General features: G+C 47.4%; 1 protein-coding gene across 1 annotated transcript; it reads right to left on the reverse strand.

Moving 5' to 3' along the window:
- Window positions 1-435: 435 nt before the first annotated feature.
- Window positions 436-4,621, reverse strand: LOC140422062 (uncharacterized). The gene is made up of 2 exons (XM_072507054.1): window positions 4,567-4,621; window positions 436-4,029 (listed from the first exon to the last, which is right to left on the reverse strand). Exon 2 carries the CDS (start codon window positions 3,683-3,685, stop codon window positions 2,675-2,677), a length of 1,011 nt encoding a protein of 336 aa, XP_072363155.1. The 5' UTR covers window positions 3,686-4,029; window positions 4,567-4,621; the 3' UTR covers window positions 436-2,674.
- Between the last annotated feature and the right edge of the window lie 6,492 nt (window positions 4,622-11,113).

Here is an 11,113-nt window from a genome sequence, read left to right on the forward strand (position 1 = left end):
AATATCACTCCTGCCTCGCAGTGCCAGTGACCCGGATTCAATTCCAGCCTTGGGTGACTATCTGTGTGGAGTTTGCACATTCTCCCCGTGTTTGCATGAGTTTCCTCCATCGCTCTAGAGTCCTCCCACAGTCCAAAGATATACTGGTTAAGTGGGTTTATGGGGCTATGGCGGGGGAATAGACTGAGGTAGCTGCTCTTGGTACGGTTGGTGCAGCCTCAATGGGCCGAATGGTCCCCTTCTGCACTGTAGAATTCCATTCTATGGAATAAACATCCTTGCAGATTCTTACAGCTTTGTGCTGGGCCATTTAAGAGTCAACCACATTGCTGTGGATCTGGAATCACATGTAGTCCAGACCAGGTAAGGAGGCAGATTTCCTTCCCGAACGGGAATTTGTAAACCAGATGGGTTTTTTCTACCAACAATGGACAAGATCATTAGACTTTTAGTTCGCGTTTTTAATATATGTATTTTATTCCAAACACAATCAATTATACAAATAAACAACAATCAAATAACATTGGCTTTCAAACGATTTATAATTTTCCCTCTTTTCTTCCCTAAACTACCCCAACATCCCTTTCCCAACTGACCACCCCCCCTTCCCCGGGCAACAAACAGATCCTCAAATACAGACAGAAAGACACTCCGTCTTACGTAGAACCTCTTCACCCTCGGAGAACGTACTTCTCGAACTGTAGAAATTCCATCAAATCCCCCAACCATGCCGATACTTTCGGTGGGGTGACTGACCTCCAACCCAGTGAGATTCGCCACCGGGCAATCAGAGTGGTGAAGACCCCCTTCCCCTCCAGCAGCTCTGGCAGATCCGAAACACCAGAAAGCCCCACCAAAGATCACGGCGCCATCGTCACCTCCACAATTGCGGCAGGGTCTCGGAAATCAAAGGCCAGAATCCCCCAACTTCGGGCACACCGAAAACATGTGAACATGATTGACAGGCCCCCTCCTGTATCTCTCACATCTGTCCTCAACCTCAGGGAAGAACCCATCCATACCAGCCCGAGTCATAACATGCAAAAAACATAATATTTACAAAACTTGTATATACACGTCGAGACAGAACAGATCCCACCACTAGTCCTCCCCCAACCCATGCTCCTTGACATAGTCATCCGTTTCCTCTGGCATCGTAAAATAATGTCCTTTGCCCTTGTGAAAGTCACCCAGAGTTTGTCCAGGGACAACACCCCTTGGCTGAAAGAGCGCCGCCTGGGCCCTGTTAAAACCCACCTTCCATTTGGACAGGTCGGCCCCAACGTCCTGGTAGATCCGGATCAGATTCCCATCCTAGTTACAGTCTCACGTCATCTTCAGCCACCTCAGAATCCTCTCCTTCTCCTGGAACTTGTGCATCCGGCCGATCACTGCCCATGGCGGCTCCCCATTGTAATGATCGGGGGGACCGATCCACCTCTGGGGCCTTATCGAAGACCCCCGCCTCAACCAGCTTCGTGAACATTTTCAATACATAGCCCATGGCACTTGTTCCCTCCACCCCTTCCTCAGGTCTACAATTCGCGGATTCTATCGCCTGGATTGATTCTCCTGGCCGTCCACCTTCGCCCTCAGCACCTTGCACGCTTCTCCCAGCATCACCATCTCTGCCTCCAGCAACACGATTTAACACTGCGATCCAACACCGTCCTTTCCACCTCTCGGATCATTGCACCTTGTGACTCCAGGCGCTCCTCCACTCGCTCCAAAGCCCCACGAAGAGGGGCTACTGCTTCCTCAATCACCCTGGACCAGTCCTTTTGCATTTCTTTCCGATGCTGCCGAAACACCCTCCAACTCCGTCATACTCTCAGTTGCTGCACCACACAGATCCTCCATCTCAAGCCAAGGCTTTACTCGACTTTTTCCGGGTGTTGTAACCTGCTGATATTCCACTTTGGAGGAGAAACCAACTCCCTCCACTTATTCTGCACTTTTTACAAACAAGTCCCCATTAACCGGGCAGAAAGGGCCAGAAACCCAAGCTTCCAAGCAGGAGCCACCTTGTGTGCAGCCGATAAACTCATGGCCTCCACTGGATGTCATTTCAGAACATTTTTGTCATTTAATCTCACCAATCCCTGACCCTCCCCCTTTCTCACCAGCATCACACCCATCACATTTCTCCCCCTCTGTTTAGTTCTGAGGTAGAGTTACAAAGAACAAAGAAATGTACAGCACAGGAACAGGCCCTTCGGCCCTCCAAGCCCGTGCCGACCATGCTGCCCGACTAAACTACAATCTTCTACACTTCTTGGGTCCGTATCCCTCTATTCCCATCCTATTCATGTATTTTACACCTCTCGGATCATTGCACCTTGTGGCACATTGGACGTGAAACATTAACTCTGTTTCTCGCTCACAGATGCTGCCAGACCTGCTGCGTTTTTCCAGTTCTTTCTGTATTTATTTTAGATCTACCTGTAATGGGGGGAAAAAAATGTCCTTCATCAGCTTTTGTGGATCACTTCAGTGGAAATGTGCTCTCCCAAGCTCAAAGCGTATCAGCCCACTGGAGGCAAAGTCGTGAGACCGGCCAGTCCAGCAGAAAGAAACTCTCCGACCCTCCCACTTCACCAAGTGTCAGAATGAACATGGTTCAGTCCTGGATGTGATGAACAGCAGCAATAACAGCAGAATCCAACCCCTGTCATCACTCGTGAACTTGTTGGTGTCTCAGCAGAAGTGTTGACCGAGTGAATCCCTTCCTACACACGGTGCAGGTGAATGGCCTCTCCCCAGTGTGAAGACGCTGGTGTGCCTGCAACGTGGCTAAAAGAGTGAATCCCTTCCCACATTCAGAGCAGATGAATGGCCTCTCCCCAGTGTGAACTCGCTGGTGTGCTTGCAGATTGGGTAACTGAGTGAATCTCTTCCCACAGTCAGAGCAGGTGAACGGCCTCTCCCCAGTGTGAATTCGCTGGTGTGCCTGCAGGTAGGATAACCGGGTGAATCCTGTCCCACAGTCAGAGCAGGTGAATGGCCTCTCCCCAGTGTGAATTCGCTGGTGTGTCTGTAGGTGGGATAACCGAGTGAATCCCTTCCCACAATCAGAGCAGGTGAACGGCCTCTTCCCAGTGTGAATTCGCTCGTGTCTCCGCAGGTTGCTTATTTGAGTGAATCCCTTTCCACACTGACAGCAGGTGAATGGCCTCTCTCCGGTGTGCAGGATCTGGTGTGTCAGCAGATGGGATGAGTTTTGAAACCTCTTTGTGCAGTGAGAACAGCTGAACGGTCTCTGCCTGGTGTGAATGCACTGATGGTTCATCAGTTGGTGAGACCTTTTGAAGCTGCTCCCACAGTCAGAGGATTTAAAGGGTCTCTCATTGCTGTGAGTGACAGTGTGGCCCAGCAAATTGGATACCTGAGTAAATCCCTTCCCACACTCACTGTGGGTGAATGGTCTCTCCCCAGTGTGAATTTGTTGGTGTGTACGCAGTTCGTATGAAGTACTGAACCCCTTCCTACACGTGGAGCAGGTGAATGGCTTCTCCCCGACATGGACTGGCTGGTGTGTCTTCAGGTGGGATAACTTAGTGAATCCCTTCCCACACTGAGAGCAGGTGAACGGCCTCTCCCCAGTGTGACTGCGTCGATGAGTTTCCAGTACAGATGGGAATCTGAATCTCTTCCCACAGTCCCCACATTTCCATGGTTTCTCCATGGTGCTGGTGTCCTTGTGTCTCTCCAGGTTGGACAATCAGTTGAAGGCTCACACAGAACTCGTGTACGGTCTCTCCCTGCTGTTTATTTTCAGTTTGTGTAACTGGTTAAAGCTCTTTCCAGTCAGTGCTCTGGAACACTCTCACTCAGGTCTGTGTGTCTCGGTGATTTTCCAGTCACACTGATGGTTAAAACGATCTGAAGGAGGCAGAATAGACAAACCTTTTTCCTTCTCGATTCAAAGGCTGATGATATTCAGGTCCCCATGAATTGAGTGAATCTGTCAAATCGAGACGTGAGGTTTGGTTTGAGATTTCTGTCTGTAATTCTTCCTCTTCTGATATCCTGTGAAAGGAGTTTACAAAAACCATCATTATCAGTACAGGATCGGAATTCAGAATAGACATTTCTAGTTTCTATGGAACATTCTGTCCTCTCTTATTTCCCAAAAGCTGTAAATCTCCGTCCCACACACTCTCCCTCCATTCTCACTCTGCTGTATCTAATATTCACCCTCCCAATTCTCCTGAAGGTGCTGATTGACAGATCCAAGCTCACTGCTTACAATCGTGGACAGAGGGCCCTGGAAATCTTCATGCAGACTGCCAGCCTAACGGAAATATGTAACAGGACTAAAATTGTGTTTAATGTATAGGATTGTATCAGTTGGTTCAGATACAGGAGGTAGTGATTGATCATGATCTGGAACTTTCTGCCGATGAAGGTTCTCAAGCAGAGATGATCAATAATTTCTAACTGAATTGGATGGACGCTGCAGGGTTACTTTTGTCAATATTAAAGATTATTATTGTCCTCCTGTAACCAAAGACTATCCTCCTCACTATTTACCACCACCAATTTTCGCACAATCCGTGCACTCACCGAGAGACCTGAGCCAACCTTTCCAGAGTCTGCACCCTCCTTGGATTCACTTCCTTTCCCTTCAGAACGAGAGTCCTTCCGGTCCTACAACTGCTCCCATTGGTCAACACCTCAGCAGAAAGGTCAGGGGGTGGGTTCTTCCTGCACATGCGCAGCTTTCCATCGCCCCCCAGGGACATGCGCAGTCCGGGCAACCCGCCCGGTGAATAGAGTGGTTTCGTTACCGCGGGGGATTGTGGGTGCTGTGGCCGCCATTATTCATCCGGACTCCAGTCTCCAAACCCCTTGTACTGGGATGAAATGGGGGGGGGGGGGGGGGGGGAGAAGAGGAGAGAAGAGGGGGGAGAGAGTGAGAGAGAGAAGAAGAAGAAGAAGTCCCACTCTGAGACAGTACATATGGGTAGTCAGTGGATTTGAATGTGGCACCCCCTTCGCAAAACAGTTTGTTAAGGTGTAAAGATTTAGACACCTGGGTGAAATATTGGGGAGGGCAATAGATTAGTGTGAAACAGAACTCGAGAGTCAGCGCCTTCAGGGGATGAGATTTTGGAGAAAAGCAGGATAGTGGGATAAATTAGTGTTGCAGTGAATGGGAAGGAGAGAATATGTGGGGGAATGAGATGTAGAATTTCTGAGAGAGCAGTATTTTGTGTCACATCCCGATCTTCGTCAACCTTCCTGAAACTTTGTTTTACAATGTTCCTGGAAAATCCTTGGCATTTCTTATTAAGTCAAATGTGCTAACCAATAGGGCGGCATGGTGGCACAGTGGTTAACCCTGCTGCCTATGGCACTGAGGACCTTGGTTCGATCCCAGCCCCAGTTGACTGTTTGTGTGGAGTTTTCATATTCTCCCTGTGTCTGCGTGGGTTTCACCCCCACAATCCAAAGATGTGCCGGTTAGGTGAATTGGCCACATTAAATTGCCCCTTAATTGGAAAAAAATAATTAGGTACTCTAATTTTTTATTTAAATCTGCTGTCCAAATGAAAATTAATGCTTTATTGAAGATGGCCACTTGAACTGCTCGACAACTCCCAAATACCAAGTATCTGTTCATGAACAATCTGATTATCTATCTAATTTATACAGACGTATTATACAGACGCAAGAAGTATTACGGGTAAGGCAGATGAACTTAGAGCTTGGATTAGTACTTGGAACTATGATGTTGTTGCCATTACAGAGACCTGGTTGAGGGAAGGGCAGGATTGGCAGCTAAATGTTCCAGGATTTAGATGTTTCAGGCGGGATAGAGGGGGATGTAAAAGGGGAGGCGGAGTTGCGCTACTGGTTTGGGAGAATATCACAGCTGTACTGCGGGAGGACACCTCAGAGGGCAGTGAGGCTATATGGGTAGAGATCAGGAATAAGAAGGGTGCAGTCACAATGTTGGGGGTTTACTACAGGCCTCCCAACAGCCAGCGGGAGATAGAGGAGCAGATACGTAGACAGATTTTGGAAAAGAGTAAAAACAACAGGGTTGTGGTGATGGGAGACTTCAACTTCCCCAATATTGACTGGGACTCACTTAGTGCCAGGGGCTTAGACGGGGCGGAGTTTGTAAGGAGCATCCAGGAGGGCTTCTTAAAACAATATGTGGACAGTCCAACTAGGGAAGGGGCGGTACTGGACCTGGTATTGGGGAATGAGCCCGGCCAGGTGGTAGATGTTTCAGTAGGGGAGCATTTCGGTAACAGTGACCACAATTCAGTAAGTTTTAAAGTACTGGTGGACAAGGGTAAGAGTGGTCCTAGGATGAATGTGCTAAATTGGGGGAAGGCTAATTATAACAATATTAGGCGGGAACTGAAGAACATAGATTGGGGGCGGATGTCTGAGGGCAAATCAACATCTGACATGTGGGAGGCTTTCAAGTGGCAGTTGAAAGGAATTCAGGACCGGCATGTTCCTGCGTGGAAGAAGGATAAATACGGCAATTTTCGGGAACCTTGGATGACGAGAGATATTGTAGGCCTCGTCAAAAAGAAAAAGGAGGCATTTGTCAGGGCTAAAAGGCTGGGAACAGACGAAGCCTGCGTGGAATATAAGGAAAGTAGGAAGGAACTTAAGCAAGAAGTCAGGAGGGCTAGAAGAGGTCACGAAAAGTCATTGGCAAATAGGGTTAAGGAAAATCCCAAGGCTTTTTACATGTACATAAAAAGCAAGAGGGTAGCCAGGGAAAGGGTTGGGCCACTGAAGGATAGGCAAGGGAATCTATGTGTGGAGCCAGAGGAAATGGGCGAGGTACTAAATGAATACTTTGCATCAGTATTCACCAAAGAGAAGAAATTGGTAGATGTTGAGTCTGGAGAAGGGTGTGTAGATAGCCTGGGTCACATTGAGATCCAAAAAGACGAGGTGTTGGGTGTCTTAAAAAATATTAAGGTAAATAAGTCGCCAGGGCCTGATGGGATCTACCCCAGAATACTGAAGGAGGCTGGAGAGGAAATTGCTGAGGCCTTGACAGAAATCTTTGGATCCTCGCTGTCTTCAGGGGATGTCCCGGAGGACTGGAGAATAGCCAATGTTGTTCCTCTGTTTAAGAAGGGTAGCAAGGATAATCCCGGGAACTACAGGCCGGTGAGCCTTACTTCAGTGGTAGGGAAATTACTGAAGAGAATTCTTCGAGACAGGATCTACTCCCATTTGGAAGCAAATGGACGTATTAGTGAGAGGCAGCACGGTTTTGTGAAGGGAAGGTCGTGTCTCACTAACTTGACCACCTTATATTTGTACATTTGAGTACAAGAGTAGTGAGGTCTTGTTTCAATTGTATAGGAGTTTGGTTAGACCACACCTGGAATACTGTGTGCAGTTTTGGTCCCCTTACTTGAGAGAGGATATTATTGCCATAGAGAGAGTGCAATAAAGGTTCACCACTCTTGTTCAAGGGATGGCGGTTCTGTCTTATGAAGAGAGTTTTGGCAAACGGTCTGTACTTTAGAACATAGAACATTACAGCGCAGTACAGGCCCTTCGGCCCTCGATGTTGCACCGACCTGTGAAACCACTCTAAAGCCCATCTACACTATTCCCTTATCGTCCATATGTCTATCCAATGACCATTTGAATGCCCTTAGTGTTGGCGAGTCCACTACTATTGCAGGCAGGGCATTCCACGCCCTTACTACTCTCTGAGTAAAGAACCTACTTCTGACATCTGTCTTATATCTATCTCCCCTCAATTTAAAGCTATGTCCCCTCGTGCTGGACATCACCATCCGAGGAAAAAGGCTCTCACTGTCCACCCTATCTAATCCTCTGATCATCTTGTATGCCTCAATTAAGTCACCTCTTAACCTTCTCTCTAACGAAAACACCCTCAAGTCCCTCAGCCTTTCCTCATGAGATCTTCCCTCCATACAAGGCAACATTCTGGTAAATCTCTTCTGCACCCTTTCCAATGCTTCCACATCCTTCCTATAATGCGGCGACCAGAATTGCACCCAATACTCCAAATGCGGCCGCACCAGAGTTTTGTACAGCTGCAACATGACCTCATGGCTCCGGAACTCAATCCCTCTACCAATAAAAGCTAACACACCGTACGCTTTCTTAACAACCCTCTCAATCTGGGTGGCAACTTTCAGGGATCTATGTACATGGACACCGAGATCTCTCTGCTCATCCACGCTGCCAAGAATCTTACCATTAGCCCAGTACTCTGTCTTCCTGTTATTCCTTCCAAAATGAATCACCTCACACTTTTCTGCATTAAACTCCATTTGCCAACTCTCAGCCCGGCGCTGCAGCTTATCTATGTCCCTCTGTAACTTGTAACATCCTCCCGCACTGTCCCTAACTCCACCGACTTTAGTGTCATCTGCAAATTTACTCGCCCATCCTTCTACGCCCTCCAGGTCATTTATAAAAATGACATAAAAATGGGGCAGCACGGTAGCATTGTGGATAGCACAATTGCTTCACAGCTCCACGGTCCCAGGTTCGATTCCGGCTTGGGTCACTGTCTGTGCGGAGTCTGCACATCCTCCCCGTGTGTGCGTGGGTTTCCTCCGGGTGCTCCGGTTTCCTCCCACAGTCCAAAAATGTGCAGGTTAGGTGGATTGGCTATGATAAATTGCCCTTAGTGTGTCCAAAATTGCCCTTAGTGTTGGGTGGGGTTGCTGGGTTGTGGGGATAGGGTGGGGGTGTTGACCTTGGGTAGGTTGCTCTTTCCAAGAGCTGGTGCAGACTCGATGGGCCGGGTGGCCTCCTTCTGCACTGTAAATTCTATGATAATCTATGATAGAGTTTTTCAAGGAGGTCACTAAGATGATTGATGCAGGTAGGGCAGTGGATGTTGTCTATATGGACTTCAGTAAGGCCTTTGACAAGGTCCCTCATGGTAGACTAGTACAAAAGGTGAAGTCACACGGGATCAGGGGTGAGCTGGCAAGGTGGATACAGAACTGGCTAGGCCATAGAAGGCAGAGAGTAGCAATGGAAGGATGCTTTTCTAATTGGAGGGCTGTGACCAGTGGTGTTCCACAGGGATCAGTGCTGGGACCTTTGCTCTTTGTAGTATATATAAATGATTTGGAGGAAAATGTAACTGGTCTGATTAGTAAGTTTGCAGACAACACAAAGGTTGGTGGAATTGCGGATAGCGATGAGGACTGTTGGAGGATACAGCAAGATTTAGATTGTTTGGAGACTTGGGCGGAGAGATGGCAGATGGAGTTTAATCCGGACAAATGTGAGGTAATGCATTTTGGAAGGTCTAATGCAGGTAGGGAATATACAGTGAATGGTAGAACCCTCAAGCGTATTGAAAGTCAAAGAGATCTAGGAGTACAGGTCCACAGGTCATTGAAAGGGGCAACACAGGTGGAGAAGGTAGTCAAGAAGGCATACGGCATGCTTGCCTTCATTGGCCGGGGCATTGAGTATAAGAATTGGCAAGTCATGTTGCAGCTGTATAGAACCTTAGTTAGGCCACACTTCGAGTATAGTGTTCAATTATGGTCGCCACACTACCAGAAGGATGTGGAGGCTTTAGAGAGGGTGCAGAAGAGATTTACCAGAATGTTGCCTGGTATGGAGGGCATTAGCTATGAGGAGCGGTTGAATAAACTCGGTTTGTTCTCACTGGAACAAAGGAGGTTGAGGGGAGACCTGATAGAGGTCTACAAAATTATGAGGGGCATAGACAGAGTGGATAGTCAGAGGCTTTTCCCCAGGGTAGAGGGGTCAATTACTAGGGGGCATAGGTTTAAGGTGAGAGGGGCAAGGTTTAGAGTAGATGTACGAGGCAAGTTTTTTACGCAGAGGGTAGTGGGTGCCTGGAACTCGCTACCGGAGGAGGTGGTGGAAGCAGGGACGATAGTGACATTTAAGGGGCATCTTGACAAATACATGAATAGGATGGGAATAGAGGGATACGGACTCAGGAAGTGTAGAAGATTGTAGTTTAGTCGGGCAGCATGGTCGGCACGGGCGTGGAGGGCCGAAGGGCATATTCCTGTGCTGTACATTTCTTTGTTCTTTGTTTGTTCTAGACCAGCCCACCCATTCTCAGTGAATCATCTATTCTCAATGTTCACAATGAATAGGCTTTTCTCTTTTCAAAATACAGGGTCGAGGGGCTAATTGAGGTCATTAAAATTATCAAAGGTTTTGATAAACAGAGGGTGTTTCCCACTTGTAGGGATAAGAGCAAAACTGAATTCAGGAGAATCTTCTATCCAGAGAGTAGTGAGAATGTGGAACTCACTACCACAGTGAGTGGTGGAGGTGAATAACATCGATACATTGAAGAGGAAGCTGGATGAACACATGAGGGAGAAATAAACAGACGGATACACTGATAGAGTCAGATGAGAAAGCATGGGAGGAGGATGAGGTGAAGTAGAAATACTGGCAGAGATTGGTTGGGCTGAATGGCCTGTTTCTGTGCTTTATATTCAATGTAATTTAGCCTGGTATTGCCTTTAACTCTGACATAGTCCATTCCGGGTTAAAGAGAGAAGTTTCGCTCACAGAACATTTCAGATCATTGTTTCCACTATTGTCCAGTCAATGCCTTTGTCAGTTTGGTGTCTGAGTGAGCTGCTGAGGAAATAAATTCAACTACAAACACCAAATGGGATTTCTTCTGATATATCTTTGAAGAGCAGATCATTTTTCAAGTGGACTGAATTGGTTATATTTTCTCGGTCACAGTCCTTTCGGCAACAATTATTATTAATCGGTCAGTCTTATTTAAATTATGGAATCTGTTTTATACAGTAAAAAGTTTCACAACACCAGGTTAAAGTCCAACAGGTTTATTTGAAATCAAAAGTTTTCGGAGCACTGCTCCTTCATCAGGTGAAGTGAGACCTGATGAAGGAGCAGTGCTCCGAAAGCTTGTGATTTTAAATAAAGCTGTTGGACTTTATCCTGGTGTTGTGAAACTTTTTACTACACCCACCCCAGTCCAACGCCGGCATCTTCACATCATGTTTTATACAGGACAATGCATCTGCTTGTTCAGTACCCCATCCACCACCCGAAACAGGGACTCTCCAGAGCACAATGGTGGCAGTGAGTGTACCATCTACAA

This window comes from Scyliorhinus torazame, chromosome 5, assembly GCF_047496885.1.
Source record: "Scyliorhinus torazame isolate Kashiwa2021f chromosome 5, sScyTor2.1, whole genome shotgun sequence".
NCBI lineage: Eukaryota > Metazoa > Chordata > Chondrichthyes > Carcharhiniformes > Scyliorhinidae > Scyliorhinus > Scyliorhinus torazame.

Excerpts from the sequence above, each read along its gene's own strand:
- LOC140422062 (XM_072507054.1), bottom strand. The coding sequence starts at position 3,685 with ATGGAGAAACCATGGAAATGTGGGGACTGTGGGAAGAGATTCAGATTC.